Source organism: Heterocephalus glaber, unplaced genomic scaffold (genome assembly GCF_053883595.1).
Source record: "Heterocephalus glaber isolate CG9 unplaced genomic scaffold, H.glaber_assembly_v1.0 deba00001579, whole genome shotgun sequence".
NCBI lineage: Eukaryota > Metazoa > Chordata > Mammalia > Rodentia > Bathyergidae > Heterocephalus > Heterocephalus glaber.
Window position 1 is genome coordinate 414,244 of NW_028258360.1, and position 22,995 is coordinate 437,238.

Consider the following 22,995-nt stretch of genomic DNA (forward strand, 5'->3'; position numbering starts at 1 on the left):
GATCCCCAGGCCACTTCTTGATGACCCACCCAGATACCTAGAAGTATACTCCACCAGTCCCTAGAGCAAATCTCAAACCCAGTCATGTTGTCACCCCTACAGTGTGCAAGGGCCCAGATTCAATTTCCAGTACCCCAAGGAAAAAATGATATTAGACTTAAAAAGCAAGCAAAACATGAAGTATGTATATAATATGCTATCCTTGTTATAAGAAAATTATTCATGCATTTGCTTAGGAAGGATAACAAAAACATAATGTAACCATGTAGGTTTGCCCCAGAAAAGGTTCTCTGGACAGAATTTAGGGGTTTTTTGTTTTCCTTTTCTTTTAAGAATCCAATAAAAAGTAATCAGAAGTGGCCCCTTGTGCAACACTCTACCTCCTAAAAGAGGTGCCTTTACTTTTGTCTCCTAGGTTTTAAACACTCACAAACATAAGATCAGCATAGCCATCACCCAACATTTATTGAGTTATGTTCAGTCTTGTCTAATCTGTAAAAACCACCAATAATCTCCCTCAGCTTTTAGGAAACCAATTCTACATATAATTTTAATACACTTTGTCTTGTACATTCCTTAAATGACCAGGTAGAGTATAATTCTCAAGGGCCTGAAAGTATTTTGTATGAAGGGGGAAGGAAATATTTTGATTATTATTGTCCTGTAAAATTAGCTGTTGTGATTTCAGTAGATTTGTATTTATTAAAAGAGAAAAAATATGAAGTGTATTAGAAGTAGCATTGTCTACTGCTCAAAAAGACAGGTGTCTAAATGGGAGTTTGGGGAAAGGGTGCAGATTTACTTGGGAGAGGGCTGAAGGAGAGGGCGGGGTCCAGATTCTGAAGGCCCTGGAAGGTGTAGAGCCCGAGGGTCATCAAAAGGCTGTTGGAGAATTTGAAAGAGCAGTGTCATGTTTTAGGAAAATCGTTTTGAATGTCATGTGGAGGATTGCTTAGAGCAGGGAAGGTGAGAGGTACAGAGAGTAGTAGGAGACCACTGACAGAACTCCCAGAGATGGGTTGGTGGCAGGGTGGAGGGAGGAAGTGGACAAGTGGATGGATGTTTAGGTGTGAGGGGCTGGGTGACTGGTTGGCTGTGGAGAGTGTAGAAGTGCGTGACTGACCCAGATACCTAGGGTCAGATGCCGGGGCAGCACCAAGGATCCCTGTGATTGTTGAACGGAGGATCCGCTGAGCAGGGACAAGGGTAGAAGAGACCCGTTATTGTAGCCAGGGGATAGCCAGCTCAGATGTGATGGCTAGAACCAAGATGGAGCAGATGGGCATCCTGTGGGCATGTTTTGGGGAGGGCTACAGGATTTATTAAAGGGTTTTGTGGGAAGCTCAGAAAAAGGAAAGACTCACGAATGACTCCAAAGTTTTGGCGACTCAGCAGCTGGAAGGATGGCATTTTTATCTACTGGGGAGACTGTAGGAAGAACAAACTTGAGGGGGAGAATCAGTTCAGTTACGGATAATTCTGATAAGATTTCTATTACAACAACAAGTGGAGCTGTTGATTAGGTTCTCATACATGTCTGAAGACCACAGATGCAGTTCAGTACAGACTTCTTAATATGTCAGTGGTCAGTCACACTTACTGTACTGGCAAAATAGCTATAGTGCGAGGGCTAATACTATCTGCTTATTTTGTACATTAATGAACATAGGTTAAAAAGGATAGCGTGTAATCAAAGATAAGTCAAGTTGAATCACAAAGTTTGACACAGAAAAGGATGAGATAGGACTTACATTGTCTTTATAAAGTTCTTGGTATGGACTTTAATACATAGTTTCTTTAGAAAAAATTTAGAAAGTCATATGAAGTTTCAACTTCTGTTCTTCAGAATTGAAGTAAATATTAACATTTATAAGTTTACAAATTTTTTCTGTAACAGCATACTCAACAGTGAACACACTTATCTAGCTGTCATGATGATGTCATACAACACATTTAATGGATTTCGTTCCCTTTTTAGGAGGATGCCCAGGAAGAATTTGGCTGGAAACTAGTTCATGGTGACATATTCCGTCCTCCAAGAAAAGGGATGCTTCTGTCAGTCTTCCTAGGATCTGGGACACAGATTTTAATTATGACTTTTGTGACTCTATGTAAGTGTCAAGAGAAAATTAAAGAGTAGAAATACTTTTTCTAAATAATTATGTGAAAAGGAGGTTTGTTAACTGAATCCTTGTCCTTAAGTCCTTGAGTCCGAACCTGGTGTTTCAGGTCAGTCCATTTCTCCAGCCTGGGTTGCAGTGGGGCAGGGGTGTACATCTCACCTGGAATCCAGACGGATCTCTAAAGCTCCCATGGTCTGCCTCTTGGTCACAACTGTATGGCTAATCACGTACATGCTTGCTCATGTGCACATTGGGGAAACAACAGAGATTATCCTGCTGCTGGGATTAGAAGCCTGCTTGAGACACTTCTTGGCAGTATCTTACAGGCCTTGCCATTGTGAACACATCGTAACTTTGGGCCCCAGCTTCAAGCTGGGATCTCTGCATATTAGATGGGGTTTATATTCCAGTCAGCGTGAAGGGCTATGTAGGCAAGAGCCAACAAAGCTAACTAATGAGTGACAGTTTCCTCAAGTTATTGACCAAGTCCTTCCCTCTTTACCAAGTAATTTCCCTCTTTACCCTGTGATTAGATCTTGTCTTATTGCTTATATTTGACTATTTTTTACACCAGAGGACTTAATATTTTTAATTGAAATAAAAATGAGGGTGGTTTTTATCCACATTAATTTTAAAGATAGTCGTTGGATCTCAGCAGGATGGAAAGTACTCTAGTGCTTGGCTAGCCTCCCCAGACAGGGGACATATGGGGTGTGGGCCCAGGTGAGGGGCTCCAAAGTGGAGTTTGCCTTTTGTAGGATCGTACTGACATGTGCATGAGATGTTACTACAGTTTGATATAGCTGAATGCCAAACAGGGTGTATTTTTCTTGAAATTGTATTCATTTTCTTATTAAATGAAAGTGTTCTTCTGTCATTTCACAACCGAGGTAACAGAGTAATCACATTTATACCTTTAATGATTCGTTTTCTAGTTTTTGCCTGCCTGGGGTTTTTGTCCCCTGCCAACAGAGGGGCGCTAATGACGTGTGCCGTGGTCCTGTGGGTGTTGCTGGGTACTCCTGCGGGTTACGTTGCCGCCAGATTCTATAAGTGTAAGTAAAAGCCACTCTGATTGGTGTCACATCAGTCATCCCGACTGGATGTCAGGTAGGGGTACTCTGTAAACAGTAGGTATTGTCAGGGGTCTCAGGTAAAAGAAGCCTGGTTGGTGATGTCTTTTGTTGCATCAGTGAATGACCCTAGGAGTGTGGTTTCAAAATGCTTCAACAGTGAAATGAGCAGTTTAGATGCTGCTTATCCACCACCCCAATCTCCTTATATTGTAAGATTTGGACCCCACTTTAGATTGACTGTTCATGAAAGTACAGAGACTGTCAGAGGAGGAAAGTGTGCAAATAAGTATCATTGATTTCTTAACTAAAGTAAGTAACATCTAGATAAACATCTTTTTAACATCCCAAGGTTCTTAATGTGTCCATTTAATCTGTATGTCAAGTGAACCAAGATCTCAGTGTTTTAGAGAGCCCTGGAGTAAGGTGCTTTTGTAATGAGTTACAGTCTTCTGTAGTCTTGCTTTCCAGAAGTAAAACAAAGTTCAGCCCCCAGAAAAGGCTCAGGGCGACTGAGATGTTTACATGGCCCAGAAGCAATTCGGCAGGTTCTGTGTCAGAGGCGGCGCTGCAGCTGTCAGTAATCTGGGGTTCATAAGCAGTGGTCCCTCAGGCTCTCTCAAGAGGAAGATTAGAGGTGAAATGCGGAAGGGTTACACAGGCTGCCTTTAGGTTGGGTCAGGGAATCTTGGCCTAACATAGAAGTGCGGGTGAGAATTTGCTGCCTCCTGTTCTAGTACATGGAGCCCTGTTCATACGTCTGTGTGTCTTCAAATCTTGCCAGGTTCTTTTTTTTTCTTTTCCTCCTTACTACAGGACATAGGATTGGGGAAGTTATTGTATCTTAATATAGGAGATACAGTCAGGCCCCTGCCTGCCGCAGCTTCATTTTACTCCTCCTCCTCCTCCCCCGCCGCGATTGTAGCCGCACGGGCTTCCGCAGCTCTGCAGTCCAGGCTGCGCCCCATATGCCCGCCCTCCCGTCCCACTCCTCCTCGCCCAGACCCCTCCCACTTGCTCTCTCCATCCCTAGGTCTCCACTGCAGATGAGATGAAGTAGCTTGCTAATGGGGCAGTGCTCAGAGGCTGCTGTCATGCCGCCCTATCAGAAAAGCACCTCATTTTATAGAATCATTTCTCATGCTTAAAAAATACTTGAATTTTCCCAGAACTAATAATTTCATAAGTCTCTTAGTTACAGTGCAAATTCATAGCACATATAATATGGCGTATATAAATATTGGTATGTGACTTTCTTTGAGGGCAAGTGGTACTCAAACTTGCTTACAAATCTTGTTACACCTTTTTAAGAATTAAAGCTCTTCTCATCTGAGCTCCTTTCATGTTTGAATTTTAAACTGGGAACAGGCTAATACTTTCATGTTTTACTCTGTATTTCAGTATATGATTGTTTTAATTGAGGTGAGGAATCAGAGAGGGGCAAAGGAGAGTGAAAAGTTGATCAACAAGGCTGTTAAGGCAAAAGGCCATGACCTCCTCTTCCTGGTCACCTGGTCTGACATGCTCATCCCCCCAGCCCTGCCAGAAACCACAGTGCTAGAAGACCCCGAAGATGCCAGCTGACTGGGAATTTACATGTTGCATGTCACGCTCGAGGGTTCACGCTCGAGAATCCCTAGTGTGAACTTTCTCTAGCCGGTCCCATTAATGCTGGCTCAGGACTTAAGGGGTTTGTTTTGTTTTGAGGTTGAAAAAATAAGAAAAGAGCTGGTCTAGAGGACTCCTTTCATCTCTGACCTGTCTTAGGCTGAGCAGAAACTTGTAGAGCAGGCCGTTCTCAGGCAGGCCTGGGCCCTGCAGCCCAGCTTTGCGGCCCTGGATAAGGAAACCACAGCACAGCTGGTAGTGCCTGGCACTTTGGCAAATGCCAGGCTTAGACCTCTAAAGAAAAGTCTATTTATGTCACTTTTGCTTTCTTTCATAGCTTTTGGAGGTGAAAAGTGGAAAACAAATGTTTTATTGACATCATTTCTTTGTCCTGGGTAAGTGAATTTTTCAATAATTACTTCGTATAGTCATATTTTTGTTCCCAACTTTTGAGTTGCTGGTTCTTTAATCCTCTGTCTCTAGATCATATCCCTAAGAAAACAAATTTATTTTTTGAAATTGAGTAAAAGACATTTGGCAAATGACTACAGCATGATTTCTCTGAGAAAATCACCTTTACGCATGAGAAATGTTTTTGTTTTTTTTTCTTAGAATTTTCTGTGTTCTGTTTTCTGTGGTAGTCAGTCTGACATGTTGTCACGTAAAATTGATTTAAGGCTTTTCATCTAATCACAGGAATGGATTCCTCTGAAGATGTTTAGGCAAGCGTATGTCTTTGGATTTTTATCAGAAGTCTTGCCATTTTTTAGAATATTCCATTCAGTGGAGTGACATGTACTAAACAGTCACCACAAATCAGAACAAAATGTTGACTTTCTGAGGACAGCTTCTGATCTCTGCTATCTAATAAGCTTCTGGCCCTAGAAATAGAACCTAGTTGTTCCCCTACTTCCTCTTCTGATGGGCAAGAACTGACCCCTGAACAAGCAGTAGTGATAAATAGTATATTAGTTATTTTCCCATTACTGGGACCAAATACCCAACATCTGCAAGTTAAAAAGAGAAAAGGTTTATTTGGGATTACCTCACAGTTTCCATGAGTACAATCTATAGTTGGTTGGCTCCAAGGCAAAAACAGCATGATGGAAGGGAATAGCAGGGATATCTGCTTACCCCATGGCACCCAGAAAACAGCAAGAGAACAGAAACAGAGACAAGAATACTGTACAGCCTTCCAGGTCATGCCCCCAGTGACCCGCCTTTTCTGACCAGGCCCCACCTCCTAATAGCACATTCCACTAGGAATTTATCAATGGATTAATCCATTGATAAGTATAAGCTCCTCCATGATCCTGTCATTTTCCAAAAGCTCCATTTCTGAACACATGAGACTTGAGATCTAAACCATAACAAATGGTTGAAACTTCTTTTTAGGCTTCATTATCCCGTGCTGGTTCTTCTCATATGTCGCTGATCAGCTGTCTCTGATTTATAATTTTTATCTCACCCTAAAAGTAGGTAAATACAAGCAAAGTTTTAAAGCATATAGAGCAAGAGAGCACCCAAGTGACTGTAAGGGAGTGCTAAGAACCCAAGTATTCCAGCAGCAAATTCCCAGTAAATCACTTTTATGGCTTCAGTTATTTAAGTTCTCTGAACAGCAAGGCAGGAAACAGAAATGAGAGAAATACAATCCAAAATGTAGGATCAGGTTATTATTTATAGATGATGTGATTTCTATAAAAAGAGTTTGGCAAAATGGCTAGATAGTAGCTAATATCCAGGTAACCAGTCAGATGGGAGTTGTGTAGAAGATTCTATTCCCAGGGGTATTAGTAACAGAAAACTTAGACAGTACCTCATTCAGCCTCTCCAAATAGGCAGCATCCACAGTGATTGGCTTTTACTTGATGAGAAGATGAAGTATTGTAAAGGGATTTGAAGATCTTCCTCTGGGCTGCCCAGGTGAAAGATAAACAGGCCTTGTCTGTGTGGAAGTATGCAGGGTGTGGCATCCCGAGCCAGAGGAGCTGTTGAATATAAAATGATTCTGGGGCACCCCATTATGTGAGGGGCTGGGACTGTAACTCATGGGTAAGAGCCTGGCATGTGGGAGCCCCTGGGTTCTATCCCCCCCACCCCCCAAAAAGAGAAGAAAAGTCCCATTCTTAAATTACATACACAAAATCAGTTTTGGGTAGAATAAAACCTAAAGGTAACAGGCAGAAGTGTTAAATGAAAATAAAAAGTATCTTCATGATCCCAGGTTAGAGAAGGCTTTGTTCTCTTAAACTAGGTAGCAAAAGATAAAGAAGGGGAAACGATATATTTAAAACTCTGTAGGAGCCAAGCAAGATGGTGCACACCTGTAATCCCAGCGCTCTGAGAGGCCAAGGCAGGAAGATCACAAGTTCAAGCCCATCCCAGGCAATGCAGCAACTTAGTGAGACCCTGTCACAAAAATAAAAAGTATAAGCTGAACATGGTGGCAAACGCCTGTAATCCCAGCACAAAGGAAGCTGAGGCAGGGGGTTTTGCTGTGAGTTCGAGGCCGGCCTGGGCTACAAAGTGAGTTCAAGCCCAGCCTGAACTACATAGTGAGACCCTTTCTCAAAATACAAATTAAAAAAATACAAAAAAGTCTGTGAGTGTAGCTTAGTGTGAAAGACCCTAGATTCAGACCCCAGTAGTGAGGGGGGAAAAAAAAAACAAAACTAACCGTGTAGGGCTAGGCTAGAAGCTCAGTGGTAGATTGCATGCTTAGTATATATGAAATGCTAGGTTTGATCCCAGCATGGCACAAAACAAAAACCTATAGAGTATGTAGGTTATTGTATGATACAGCTATTATTTTAAATGTATTGAGAAGAGAAAGCCTACAGAATGAAAGAAAAAGAACTAAAACAAAATTAGGCATGCCCCAAATAAAAGACCCAATCAAAAAATGGGCAAGTGCAATGAATAGAAACTTCACAGAAGAAATACAAATGGCCAATAAATACATGAAAAAATGCTCAACATCACTGTCCATTAGAGAGATGTAAATTTAAATAACAGTGAGAGTGTATCTTCTTACCCCCAGAAAGAATGGCCATCATCAGGAAACCAAATAATAAGAAATACTGGCAAGGCTGCAGGGGAAAAGGAAGCCTTCTACATTGTTGGTGGGCATGTAAACTAGTACAACCACTATGGAAATTAGTATGGAGAGTCCTAAAAAAACTAAAACTAGACATTCCATTTGACCCAACTATTCCCTTACAGATATTTTCCTGAAAGAGTTCAAGATGTTATGTTACAGTGTGTAGCAGACACCTCTGCCCAGTATTAGCAGGCTATAGTGGCACAAGCTGCTTGCCCCTCCATAGTTTGGCTGTGTTACATTGGAAGTAGCAGAGCTTGGCTGAGTACAGAACCAGTCAAGTTCAACTGGCTCCAGCTAAATTCTTCCCCTCTGAATTAACTGTTCTCTTCAGCAGAGATACCCTTGTGCCCTCCTTCTACAGTCCTGCATGCCTGATACTTGTTATCAGCAGGTGTCCCAAGGCCTGTGCAGTTTCCCCCGCTCTCACGCTTGTAATGAATAAACACTGGATGTCCTGGGAGTCCTTTGTCTTTACTGCCCAGAGCAGCTTAGATCAGTCCAAGACTGAGTTTCTCTCAAGTCTCTGTGTATTTCTTTGAATTCCCACTTTCTTATCTCACGGACATCTTGCTGGCTTCCAGGAGACCAGGACCACTGCAGGGGTCTCTGGCAACTCCCATTACCCTTTCATTGTAATAGTGAGACATGCATACCCATGTTTATTGCAACACAACTCATAACAGCTAAATCTTGGAAACAGCATGTATGTCCATCATCAGATGAATGGATAAAGAAAATGTGATATTTACACACAGTAGAATACTACTCTGCCATAAAGGATAAGTGAGTCATTTGTAGGAAAACATATGCCTTGAGACCATAATGTTAAGTGAAATAAATCAGAGAATCAAGCTTAAATGTCACATGGTTTCTCTTATATGAGAAACCCAAAGTACACATAAATTAAAGAGCAAAATAAAAGATAATAGGAAGTAGGGAGACATCTCTTAAATGGGGAGGAGATCAGGAGTTGGAAGGAAGGGAAAGAGGAGGAAAAAAGGACTTAGGATGTGTTATGTATATGAACCAACTCCACACAAGGATGTAAACATTATGTACTGCAAACATGTACTCATTATTTTTTTAAATGTACTGAGAAGAAAGCAAGAAAGGAAGTACACATTCAGATGTTTAGGTTCAGAAAAATCCACAGACTGGGAGAGTAGGATATGTAATGAAGACTTAGGCACTCTGGAGTATGTAAATGATTGACGTGTGTGACTTTGGCAAAAGACGTGCAGCCCAGATGGAAAATGAGCAGTGGATGTCACCAGCAAGTCACAGAAGGTAAAGTCTTGGAAGCAAGCAAATAGCAGAGGCTTACTGCCATTGTCCATAGGAAATCCAGGTTAAAACAGTGGTGAAAATATGGAAAGAGGTAACTTCTGCAGTTTGCTTGTAGGAATTTCATTCAGAAGAAGAACCAACCAGAAGAAGCAAATACTAGGTTCTAGTAAAGTTTTAAATTCACATACCCTAGGATGCAGCGGTTAGAAACACAAGTTGTGGTGTCATGTATTGTTACTACTTCACTTTGCTTCTAATGCTGCTTTTACCAGAAAACCTGTTGTGTCTTTTAGGATCGTGTTTGCTGACTTCTTCATAATGAATCTCATCCTCTGGGGAGAAGGATCATCAGCAGCCATTCCCTTCGGCACACTGGTTGCCATACTGGGCCTTTGGTTCTGCATATCTGTGCCTCTGACATTTATTGGCGCATACTTTGGTTTTAAGAAGAATGTAAGTTTATAGATGCTAACTTATGCAGTTGAATTTCAGCTGTAGAAATATTCCACCTTGAAAGATATTATAAAAATATCTTAACAGTTGTGAATTTGTCTTACAGAATCTGGACTTCATAGAAAATTCTTAAAATACTATTATTAGGCCAGTCATAGTGATAGGAAGTACTTTGTGGGGCTGAGGCAGGAGACCTGCAAGTTAGAGCCCAGCCTAGGCAACTCAGCAACTTAGCAAGACCCTGGTTAAAAGTGCAAAAAGGTCTAAGGGTGCAGCTCACTGCAAAAGCCCTGTGTTCAGTCCCCCGTATTGTTAAAACAAAACCCCCCACTAATATTAGGGATGGAGTAAAGAGGTATTACGGGTATATTCTTAGATTTTAGAGTTTTTCAAATAAATGGAAACTAATAGATTAATTGGAAAAGAAATGCTGATATAAACCAATGAGAACTGCCTGGTGTGGTGGCAGATGCCTGTAATCCCATCACTCGGGAGGCTGAGACAAGAGGATTGTGGCCAGCCTGGGCTACATAGTGAGTTTAAAGCCAGCCTAAACTACATAGCAAGACCCTGTCAGACAGACAGATAATAGATAAGTGGTTGGGAAAATAAATAAATGAAGACTTTGAATTTTTGATGTTATGTACATTATTAGCTCTTTTACTCTAAAAATGTGTCTATTTTTCCTAAGTAGAAGTGTCACTAGTGCACAGTACTTAACTATCTTAACAAATGCCGCAGTTTAGGGAGTAAATATGTAAGAAAAGTGACCACAAAGTAAGATTAACGCTTTTTTTGATGCATGGCTTTGAAGTAAATTGTACATGCTTATTTCCTAATATTTGATTTTAAGGAAGACTATAGACAAAGCTCAGTCTTTCATTTCTTTTTCTCTCCATCCCTCCAGTCTACCATTCATTCTTTGCTGGGTCCTTCTACCCTCAGGCTAGGAAGAAAATAAGAATATATTTTGTCTCATCACCATCTTTCTCCTACTGCCTTCTCTGTCTCTCCTCCTTCTGAAAGACATCAAATCCACAAAGTTAAAAGAAGTAACGTGACAGGGGCTGGGGGAATAGCTCAGTGGTAGTGTTTGCTTAGCACGAAGGAGGCCCTGGGTCCCAGCTCTCAGACCAAGGAAGAAGGTAAGGGGCGGGTGCATTTAGGGAGCACGTCCAAGAGTGACTCACAGGGGCTAGCCTGGCCTCGTGGTCTCCATGCACCTGGCACCGTGGTCTCCATCCACCTGGCACATCAGGACTCTCCAATTTTTCAGTTCTCTGGCACTAGTTTAAATATTTTAAATTTATGTATTATGAATAGTAAACCAACAGAGTTAGAACTTTTAAACATTATGTAAATTGGGCTGGGGATTTAGCTCAGTGGTTCTGCTTCCTGCCTCGCAAGCGCAAGGTCCCGAGTTCGATCCCCGGTACCAAAGAAAACAAAACAAAACATGTAGATTAAGTGTAAAAATTTTTAAATTAATCCTACTTTAGAAGTTAAAAATGGTTTGCATTGAAGAATAATTTGGTTATCTGCCTGAACACATGTGTATCTGCATATAAAACAATTAGTCTGTGGAAATCCAGTCTCAATGAAAATAGGTTTTAAATTTTAGTTTATCATCACAAAAACTGTGGAAGAATGTTTTTGAGCTTTTTCACATGTATATTCCCCTCTCCCCATGTAGGGATGTTTGGAACTTTAGGTTGCAAGTATTTTTATACTACCGCCTAGTGTGTCCTAAAAGGGAGAATAATTGAGATCACCCGTACCTTATGGTTATAAAGCTTCATATAGCCTTTCATTGCCTTTTTCATGTTCTTGACTCTTAGTAAAATTGGGCAATTTAATAAAGATGTCATTGCCCACCTCCAGATTTTAAAAAATGTTGAAAAAATTTCAGAACCATCTGATTTCTTACAGTAAGTATATAATTAAAATGAAAAACCTAGCTCTACCTTTTTATTAACTATTATTTTCCAAGTACTATATTCTCTCCTGCATATTTCTTACTTTGTCTAAAGCCATTAATCACTGGCTACCTGCTGAAAACAGTGTTGACTCGTTCCAGTAGACAGACTGGGTATTGTACCTGATGGTGTCTGGTTCATTGCTTCTAAATACAAATTTCAGTTTGATGGCTTAAGTAGACTTTCATTGCCATTAGTGTCAGCATGGAAGCTGAGAAAAAGCAGGCCAATAATCTTGTACTGAGAAAAATTTTGAAAACAGATATGTAATTATGAATCCTTTCTTTCTTCCTTTCCTGAAGGCCATTGAACACCCAGTTCGAACCAATCAGATTCCACGTCAGATTCCTGAACAGTCTTTCTATACAAAGCCCCTGCCTGGTATTATCATGGGAGGGATTTTGCCCTTCGGCTGCATCTTTATACAGCTTTTCTTCATTCTGAATAGCATTTGGTAAGCTAAGGATGAAGTCTTACTCCTGTTACCATTATATGTAATACTTAGGGGGGGTTTTGTTTGTTTTGCTTTTGTTTTTAGTCTAGATTACTGTTTGTATCTTCGAAATGTAAAGCAATTCTCTAACTTACAAAAATTGTAACAGCCAAAGGTTATTTTATCTTTCCTAGGATAAAGAATAATAGTGACCTTAAGATAAAGAATAGGATAAAGAATAATAGTGACCTTAAGTGAAATAATTCGGACATATATGTTTAAATACCACATTGTTTGTCTGGTGTGAGAAACTGAATGTGGAAATAAGGACTGAGATGTATAATGGATGTTGAGAAATGGGAAGGGGAACGAAGAAAGGAAGGGATAAGAAAAGAAATGAAAATAGAAGGAAAAAATGGAAACAAAGCTTTTGTACATAGGGGAGGAATGGGATAAAAGTTATTTTAAAAAGAATAATAGTGATAACAGCTAATATTAATCAAAAGCTGATTCTTCATCCTATTTAGTTTTTATAACTTTTCAGAATTCTAACATAGATATTATCTCATTTTAGAGAGATGAAAATGAGGTTTTGGAGGTTAAGTAATTATGCCATACAGCTGCCATGTGACAGGAAGTTAACCTGAGTCTCTCTAGACCCGTATTTATAAATAATCTGCATGCTCTCGAGAGAGCCTCTGCATGCCTGTTACAGGCATCGGAGCACGAGTTGATCCAGGTGACCTTTGCATCCTTTCAGTCCCACCATGCCTTCATTCTCTGATTTTGTGTTCCCGTGGAGAACTTGTAGTTAATTTTGAGATACTCTATTACATGTGCACATGTATCTTATAGTAGTATATTATGTCATTATTAGATTACCTTAACGAACGTTACAGACAATACCAAGATTTGAAGTAGCATAAAATTAGAATGACATTTGAGCTTTTTAGTGATTAGAATATTTCTCAGTTACAGTAATGTTCCAAATTCAACTGATTTTTAACATGGGTGATTAGAAACCATATGTATCAGTGCAACCTTTTCCAAGTTTGTCTGCCTTTCCATTAAGTTTTTATCAAATATGTCTGACTCCCCAGTAGGCAAGTAGACCAACCATACTGAAATGAAAAGGAGTTTCAGGGTCTACCTGATCAAAATGTGAAAAACCCAGTGACATGGCCATATCCTTCCTGTTCCTGCACACACACACACACACACTCACACACACACACACACACACCCATACCATCTAAACCTATGAAAGTTGAACTTGTTTGGTTAGTTGGAGGAAAAAGCAACTTTTTCTCAGTTCAAGAAAAATGAAACTGTGTCATTTAGTATGTTAGAGAGAAAATGTTTATAGTTTCATCTTGATGTGTTTGATTGTAGGTCACACCAGATGTATTACATGTTTGGCTTCCTGTTTTTGGTGTTTATCATTTTGGTTATCACATGTTCTGAAGCAACTATACTTCTTTGTTATTTCCATCTATGTGCAGAGGTATGTATTAACAGTGCACTTGTGTTAATTCATAGACAGTATTTATAACTTTGGCATATTGCAACTTGACTGTTACTGAGATAGTTTCTTTTTTAAAAATAAATTTTATTTTATCCCATTCCCACCCTCAAGCCCCCTCTCCACCCATGTACAAAAAATGTTTCCATTTTTTCCTTCTGTTTTCATTTTTTTCTTGTCACTTCCTTTCTTCCTCCCTACTCCCTTGTTCTCTTTCCCATTTGAACACTTTCTTCCCATTTCCCAACATCCATTATACATCTCAGTCCTTATTTCCACGTTCAGTTTCTCACACCAGAGAAACAACACAGTATTTAAACATGTGTGTCCGATTTATTTATGAATAATTTCTGAAAATACGTGTTTATCATAGAAATTGGCCTATATTCTTTTTTTTTTTTTTTTTTTGTATCAGAGATCAAACTCGGGACCTTGCACTTGTGAGGCGGGCAGTGGAACCACTGAGCTAAATCCCCGGCCCCTGCCCTATATTCTTAAATTGAATGTGGCCTTCTAGGATTGAGTGAAGTCTAGTTTGGTCTATTTATTTAGAGTTTTGGGGGTTTTTTTTCAGTACTGGGGATAGAACTCAGGACCTTGGTGCTTGCCAGGCAGGTGCAGCACCGCTGATTGTTTTTGTCTTTTTTTTGGTACCAGGGATGGAACTCGGGTCCTTGTGCTTGTGCAGCAGGCAACAAAACCACTGAGCTAAATCCCCGGCCCTGTTTTTGTCTTTTTGAGACAGTCTCACTGTGTAGCCCATGCTACCCTTAAACTCACTAAGTAGTTCAGGCTGGCCTCGAACTCGTGGCGATCCTACTATCTTAGCCTCCCAAGTACTGGGATTTCAGGTATGCACCACCATGCCCAGCTTTTACTGTTAGATATTTTATATATGCTTTGCTAAATTTTCACTGTTTAGTTTTACATCTGCCTACTTAAAAATTGATATTCTGGGCTGAGGTTGTAGCTCAGTGGTAGAGCATTTGCCTAGTGTGTGAAATCCTAGGTTCAAAACCCCAGCCCTGAAAGAAAAAAAACAACAACTAAAAAGCTTCTTGTTCATAGATATTTCTAGATTCTGAGAATTTAGTAAAAATATTTTAATATAAGTGGGAAAATTCTGTGCAGTGTCTCAATGATTACACTGTAATGATTACATTCATGGCAACACCAAATTGATGACATTCATATGTAATATAGTTGATTTTTAAAGATTTAGATGTTAAATCCATTCTTTTATAGTTGTTTTCTACACAAAAGATAAAGTCTAACTGTTAAGCCAAGTATGATGGTCTTCAATTGAAATTAAATTCACATAACGTAAAATTAACTATTTTAAGGTGCAGAACTCACTGGTGCTTACACATTTGCTGTGTTGAACAACCAGCACCTCTCTGTGGTTCCAAAATAGTCTCATTCCCCTTCCTCACATAAAACCATTTCCTTCTTCCCACAGACTTTGACAATCTTTACCAGTCTGGATTCTGTCTCTGGAAGATAAACTATTCTGGTTACTTCTTATAAATACAATATATGGTCTTTTAGTGCTTGGTTTCTTCCACTTAGAATACTTTCAGGGTTCACCTATGGTGTAGCACATATACCCTACTCTTTTTTGTGATTGAATGATACTCCATTGTGTAGGTTTAACAACATATCTTTATGTATTCATCCATTGATGGACATTTGGGTCATTTCCACCTTTTGTCTATTATAAATAGTGCTGCTGTGAGCATTCATGAATAGCAGTCTGGTTTTTTGGGTTGTTGGGTTTTTTTTCCCAGTTCTTTTGGGTGTATACCTAGGAGTGAAATTGCTTTGTCCGATATTCTTTGTTTAACGTTTTGGAGAACCACCATTTTACATTCTCACTAGTGATGTCCAAAGGTTCTAGTTTCTCTAAATCCTTGGCTACACTTACTTTCTGTGTGTGTGTGTGTTTTAGTTTGTTACTATAGCTGTCCCAGTGGTTATGAAATGATATCTCATTTTGATTTGCATTTTCCAGTGACTAATGATACTGAGCATCTTTTCTTGTATGGATTGTATATGTTCTTTGGAAGAATGTGTACTTAAGTTCTTTGCCCATTTTTAAATTGAGTCAATTGTCTTTCTGTTGAGTTGTAAGCATTCTTTATGTGTTCTAGATGTAGGCCTTTATCAAATACATGATTTACAAATATTTTCTCCCATTCTGTAGGTTGTGATTTTCACTTTCTTGATGGCCTTTACACAAAAGTTTGTAATTTCAGTGAAGTCTAATTTAATTTTTTCTTCTGTTGCTCATGCTTTTGATATCATATCTAAGAATTTATTGCCAAATTCAAGATTAGGAAGATTTACCCCTATGTTTTCTTCTATATTTTACAGTTTCAACTTACATATTTAGGCCATTGATTCATTTTGAATTAATTGTTGTATATGGTGTGAGGTAGGGGTCCAGCTTCATTCTTTTGTATGCGGATGTCCAACTTTCCTAGCACCATTTGTTGCAGAAACTATTCTTCCCTCTTTGAACAGAGTTGGCTATTGTTGAAAGTCAGTCGGCCATAGATGTATGGGTTCACTTCTGAATTATCGGTTCTAATCCAGTCATCTATATGCTCACATCAGTATCACACTTTTGATTAGTAGTTATTTTGATTAGTGATCTTTGAAATACAGATAGATGAGTCTTCCAGCTTTGTTCTTTTTCAAGGTTATTTTGACCATTTGGGGCCCCTTGGAATTCCTTATGAAATTTGAGGATCAGCTTTTCTGTTTCTGGGAAAGTTTGATAGGGAAACTTGGGAAGTTTGATAGGAATTATATTGACTCCTAGCTCACTTTGGAGATTCTGCCATCTTAACCATATCAGGTCTTCCAGTTCCTGAGCCTGGAGTGTCTTCTCCCCATTTAGGTCTTCTGTAATTTCTTTCAGCATATAAATCTTTTAGCTCCTTGGTTAAATTCATCCCTTCATATTTTTATGTCTTCTTTGAGTTGTTTGTTGCTGATGTATAAAGACAAAGATGCTGGAAATACAGCTTAGTGCTGAAGGCTTGCCTGTCTAGCATGTGTGAGGCCCTAGGTTCAGTCCCCAGCACCACAAAAAATAAAATAAATAAGAAGAAAGGAAAAAAAAAACCTGTTTCTTGCATGTAGATCTCATATCCTGAAATCTACTTTCCCTCTTCCTTCCTGCCCACCATTCTTCCTTTCCTCTCTCCCCTCCCTCCTTCTTTCCTTCACTGGAACTTGAACCTAGGGACACTCTACCACTGAACAACACCCCCAGTCCTTGTTATTTTGAGACAGTCTCACTGAATTTCCGAGGCTGGCCTTGAACTTGTCACCCTCAGCCTCCCCAGTGGTGGGATTCCAGATATTCACCACCACATCCAGCTCTGCTCAATTCATTTATTACCTGTATAGTAGTTTTTTTTTCTCCTTTGGAGTGTGGGTTCTTTAAGATTTTCTAATCTTGGTTTCCTTTTTTTTTTTTTTTGATACTGGGGTTCAAACTCGGGACCTAGGCTTGCTAGGCAGGCGGCAGAACCACTGAGCTAAATCCCCGGCCCGGTTTGCTTTTTAAAATATATTATTTTTCACATATTCTAAATTGTCAGGGAAAGATCTTTTTTTTTTTTTTTTTTTTTTTGGTACCAGTGATCGAACTCAGGACCTTGCACTTGTGAGGTGCCACTGAGCTACATCCCTGGCCCAAGTCAGGGAAAGATCTTGACGTGTTCTCTTTTAGAAGTTCTCCTGCTAACCCATAAGCCACTTTATGTACACAGCATGAGGAGCTGCTTTAATCACCTCACTTGTCTAAATTGTATTAGTACTAACTAAAAATGTATTTCAGCCAGCCCTTAATAGAATAACTTTCCTGATATAGAGTTGACCAGACTTTAATGTAATTAATACTAATTTTGAACCATGTAAGCTTTTGTACATTGCTTTTCCTTGAGAATCACAAAATTTTAAGTATGTTATTACTCATAAACTGTTTAATATTTTGCCTCACATTTTTAGCCTGTTTTTAAGTAGCTCCACAACAGGTAGGAGATGCTTCTTTGTACCTTTAGTGAGGCTGGAAGTGCACAAAACTCAGTAAAAGCCAGGGGTTGGAACTGATGGCAAAAATTAGGTTTGGGGGGCTTTCACTGAAGTAATGTTTGCTCTGTAACTACATGTTATCTAATCTTGCTGTTAATTACTTTCTTCCCTACCTAGGATTACCATTGGCAGTGGCGTTCATTCCTCACCAGCGGCTTCACTGCAGTATATTTCTTAATATATGCAGTACATTACTTCTTTTCAAAGCTGCAGATCACAGGAACAGCAAGTACAATTCTGTACTTTGGCTATACCATGATAATGGTTTTGATCTTCTTTCTTTTTACAGGTAACATTATTTTTAACTAAAAATTTTTGCACAATTTATAAATATTTTCCCTTTAAAAAACCCATTGCAGGCTCCTTTTATTCAGTGCTCCTGTGCTTGGCCCTCAACACTAACTAAGCATCATGGTTTAGTGCCCCCACCTGTGCAGTTCAGTTCTGCAAAGGTGATAAAGGGGATAAAACAGAAGTCACGAGAGAAGGTGAGGCAGAGTCCATGGTGCTAGAAAGCAGAGCAGTTGGCCTGTCACCTTCGTGCTACCCCCCGCCGCCTCTGTGTGGTGTGCACATGCTCCCTGCCCTCTCCAGAGTAGGCTGTCAGGGAGCTGTTCCCGCCTAGGCCCAGTCATGGGGAGACACTGAGGAGAGGACCAGGTGAGGCCAAGAGGGCAGCCTCCAGAAAAGACAGTAATAGGACAGTCCTCATTCTGGAAGTTGGAACTAGACGTCTTAGCTCCACTCTAGAACCAAAGCACCTGACAGTATGTAATGAGTGTTAGATGGACATTGACTTTACATGTGTAAATCCAGAGTTTAATCAGAATTTTGGAGCCACATCGAATTGAATTGGTAAAAGTATTTGGTCTCTCAGCACCCTGTGTGCGCTTGGTTAACAGTTGTGGAGTGATTTAAAAAAAAATTATGGACCTTTCTCTGTCACAGGAAAGTAATATTACTCAAAATGTACATCCAAAACTGTACCCAGGATTGTCATGTATGTTGTATAAGGAACCAAAAAGGAAAAAGAAATAAATTTTTTTCCATTAGAATTGTTTGCTTTTACTCCTGCCTTAAAGCTGAGAGTGTGAGGTAGTGTGTGGCGGGCTGGCAGCAGGCTCAGTGCAGGACAGGCCCCAGGCACCTGGGTCCTTAGTGAGCCGGGCTGGGCCCAGGGTGGGCTGAGCATCTCAGGGCGCTGCGCTCAGGGTAGGCTCACAGGCATGAGTGTCCATAAATGGGCTGTAAGGTGGCAGACGCTTACAAAGCAAGGAGTTGCTATCTTTATGCCTCTGTACCTGTGTGACCATAAATGCACATGTAGAAATGGTAGCTTAGCTGTCACCTAAAGTTTATTGTTTATGGCTTTTAAGATGTCATATTTTCATTCATTATTAATCCGATTTTGTAATCCAAATTCTGGAGCCACATGGAATAGGATCAGGCAGTGAGGACATTAACTTATCCTGCGTTTCATTTTGTGGAAGGGATTTTGTTTAAGAGTAGGGAGCTGGCCATGGTGACACACATCTGTAATCCCAGCACTTGGGAGGCTAAGGCAGGAGGATTACCACAGTTGGAGGCCAGTGTGGGCTTGTAGTAAGTTCAAGGCCAGCCTGAACTGCAGAGTGAGATCCTGTCTCAAAACTCACCGAAGACAGGGAGAGAGTGGGAATGTGCAAAGGCTCTGTATTTTTCTAAGGGGACTGTGTCTGTATTTACTTGAGAACTCCAGGTTGACACCATTTGATCTCACAAAACAAAATCCATTTTACAAAATGAAAATATTCTGTAGCCCAAGAAGAGATGCCATTTTCAGTATTCATTGTGTCCTGTGGGCTTACCGGGATGGTAGTAATAAAATGTTTTTCTCAGTAAGGAAGAGTAAGAGAAGGAAAAGGACAAAACTGGAGATGATGTGGTGGTGCCAGTCTGGTCCCCTATAACTGCTCTTCCGTCTTGTGTGTAAGGGAAATAAAACACTCCCCTACCTAAAAGTTTACACATTTTCCTCATCCTAAGTATATTCTCCTCTCATTCTAATTCTTGCCAACCACAAGATCATTTAAACACATTTGTTTCTTCACCATTGGTTTTGTAGAATTAACCCCAGCCTCTCCTTGAGCCTCCATGACCCTTTGGAAGCACCCAAGGTGCCCCTGTGTGTCCTCCAAGGTGCGCTGGGGCCTGGCACCCAGGGCCTCTCGTGGCCGCGGTTAGGACCAGTCACCCTCACACTTCCAGAGGTCTCTCGGTTTAGAGAATCTCCTGTATTGCTGCTCTTCCTTGCTTTACCTTTAAGACAATGTTGAAAAGCAGTTGGGACTTGAAATGTAAGCCTTGTACAGGGTAGGAGGTGTATCTGCCCCCTTCTGTGTGCATATGGGTTTCTCAGAGGCTAGTCCTGGATAAATGGTATGTCTCAATTTATTTTAAATTATGTTAGGCAGTTTTATAACTTAGTGTATATTCTTTTACAAAACAGTCTCTGAATCTAAAAGTGTACTCCATTTGAAACCAGAAAAGGCCACACTCCTTGAGACGGTCACTTAACTCCTTTCAGCTTCATTTTTGTCACATTGAAAAGTCTCCCCAACTAACATTCAGATTTTTTATTTCTAGTTTGATGAAGATCCCTGAAAATAAGGCGTATATTTTTTGCATGAATTGTCTCCTTTATTCTGCATAACAGTATACAGAGACGGCTAGGGCCAATAAATTTCTACTGGAGATGTCGGTCATCTCATCTAAGGACCAACTGCGCGGAGCGCCCTGTGCTCTGGCACCAGGCCCCATCACTTATCTGGGGGACATCCTCCTTGCTGTGTCACTTGCCAAAACCTTGGCTTTGCATTTTTCTCTTTTAGTGCAATTCTTTAAAAACTGATAACTTCCAATAACTGTACTTGGGAAGTATCTCCTATTATTCTGTGAATCTGAGTAATTAAAAGTGTATTTGTTTGGTTTTGTTTTGTTTTGTTTTTTGGTACTGGGGATTGAACTCAGGACCTTGCACTTGTGCGGCAGGCGCCGGCACCACTGAGCTAAATCCCCAGCCCTTAAAAGTGTATTTATAGTGCTGGGGATTTGGCTCAGTGGTGCCACCGCCTGCCTTCCAAGCGCAAGGTCCCGAGTTCAATCTCCGGTACCAAAAAAAGTGTATTTGTACCATACCTTGAAAATATTTTAGTAGCAATTCCATTTCGTGATAAAATACTCTTAAACAGGAAGAGAAATTTGGGATTCTTTTTGTTTTTTAACTCAATCTTTTGTATGTAGTAAGGAAAATAGTATGTATTATGGAAAGCTTAGGTAATCTTACAGTATAAAAATTGTATCTGTTTTTGTAAGAAATTTGATTTGAAGTAGTTTTATATTTTTTAGAAAGCCATGGATCTGGTATTTTCCTGGCCATTGATAGCTTAGAGTTTGGGGATTTTTTTTTTTAAAGGAACCAGTCATTTAAAATGTGCATGTTGGAGGGCCGAGGATTTAGCTCAGTGGTTCCGGCACCTGCCACGCAAGCACAAGGTCCCAAGTTCGATCCCCGGTACCAAAAAAAAAAGTGAATGTTGGTATAAATTATAAACTTTGTTTGAAAATGTATTTATTTTTGTTTTTTCTTTTCTAGGAACTATTGGCTTCTTTGCATGCTTTTGGTTTGTTACCAAAATATACAGTGTGGTAAAGGTTGACTGAAGAAGCCCAGTGTGTCCAGTAAAAACAGAAATAAAATTCTTCATCAACAAAGACCTGTTTTTGTCACTACCTTGGGTTTTATCAGACTTATTGGCCTAGTAATCCTACAGAAACAACATACTTCTACATACACCTCTTCCCATACACCTGTCCCCACAAAATGTGTTTTTGACACTAAAGCATTTGTATTGTGATTTGATTTAAGTATATATTCAGTTGTTCTCGATGAGGAGCAAATTTAATAAATATTATGTGCATTTGTAAATATAATAGCTATAAAGTTTTCAGTACTTTTAATGGCAGAATAGAGGAGGCCATAATACTGGTGTAATGCAGGACAGTTAATTGTAAATAGGATTTTCTAGGCTCGGTAGGTGGAAAGAATTATTTTTCTTTGAAGGAAATAACTTTTTATCATGGTAATTTTGAAGGATGATTCCTATGATGTGTTCATTGGGGGGAATGTAACTTTTAAAAATCTTTGGTTGTAACTGTTCATATCTTCTTAGTTTTCTGTGTTGACTTCATTATTCCCATGGTATTGGCCTTTTAAACTATGTGCCTCTGAGTCTTTCAATTTATAAATTTGTTACCTTAATAAATATTGTAAAAACATCTTCATTGCATCCTTACCTGTTATATGTTCAAGGAGCTCATGTAAATACAAATCTATTGATAAGGGTGTTTTAAGCTGATTTGTAGTGTTTTGTCAGATTTATCAAATTTTGTTCATGTATATCACTGAGTTTTGATCTAAATGAAATTAGATCTAAATTTCATTTCACTGTAATTTCAGTCTTTTGGGCTTTGGGTCAAGTCCAGAAGTTTCCCTCTGAGGCAGTAACATAAATTTAGTCAGGTAAATGAGGTAAGTCTGGTACTTACTATGGGCCTTCCATACATTGTTGTCCTTAAGGATTTTATATTTTTGAGTTTTTCAAAATATAGTACTTTTTATTCTTTTAAAAATTGGGTTTTATGATCTGTACATTGGTGGTGAATAGCAAATCTACATCTTTATGATTACATTGTTTTAATTTGGATTTCACAGATTTTTTTTCAGAAAGCCAAGAAATCACTACTGCTTTTTCATATTCATCTGACTGAAATCTATGAAAAATGTAGACATTAGAGATGATTTCAGAGATATTAGTCTCCTTAAGTCTGTGAAACTATTTGTATTAAGAGGCTCACTGCTTGCTGCTTATGAGAACAAATCAGACATTGTCATTAAACTTAGAACTAAAATTTCTAGCTGTTGTTTATATGATTTTGCTGGGTTCTTACTGAGTAATTTTCTATCACTATCTTTAAAAACGAACTGACCTATAAGTTTTGGAGCTTGAGTTATTTTGAATCTCATACAGAAGGGTTAAAATTCCTTATAAGATTTTTTAGTATCTTTTGCAGTGTAAAGGTAGCATTGAAATAGACTGGTTGACCAAAGGTTTTACTTTACAAAAACAAACTGTTGATTCAGATACTAAGGTTAGTTTTGTTGATCAAAGTTAAGTTACTTTAATTTTTCCTTCAGTGAACAATGAATGATTAAAAGTCAGCTTTGGGCCAGGGATTTAGCTCAGTGGTTTCGCCACCTGCTGCGCAAGC

The 22,995-nt window shown here is 39.5% G+C and overlaps 1 protein-coding gene across 1 annotated transcript in view; it reads left to right on the forward strand.

Annotated features, from left to right (window-relative positions):
- Positions 1-22,002, forward strand: part of Tm9sf2 (transmembrane 9 superfamily member 2) — a 66,136-nt gene extending 44,134 nt beyond the window's left edge. The window contains exons 10-17 of the mRNA XM_004858623.4: positions 1,979-2,111; positions 3,059-3,178; positions 5,142-5,199; positions 9,491-9,650; positions 11,929-12,080; positions 13,452-13,563; positions 17,803-17,974; positions 21,320-22,002. Of these exons, the coding sequence (XP_004858680.1) occupies positions 1,979-2,111; positions 3,059-3,178; positions 5,142-5,199; positions 9,491-9,650; positions 11,929-12,080; positions 13,452-13,563; positions 17,803-17,974; positions 21,320-21,387 (975 nt within the window). The 3' untranslated portion in view covers positions 21,388-22,002. The remainder of the gene's footprint in view (positions 1-1,978; positions 2,112-3,058; positions 3,179-5,141; positions 5,200-9,490; positions 9,651-11,928; positions 12,081-13,451; positions 13,564-17,802; positions 17,975-21,319) is intronic.
- The last annotated feature ends 993 nt before the right edge of the window (positions 22,003-22,995 follow it).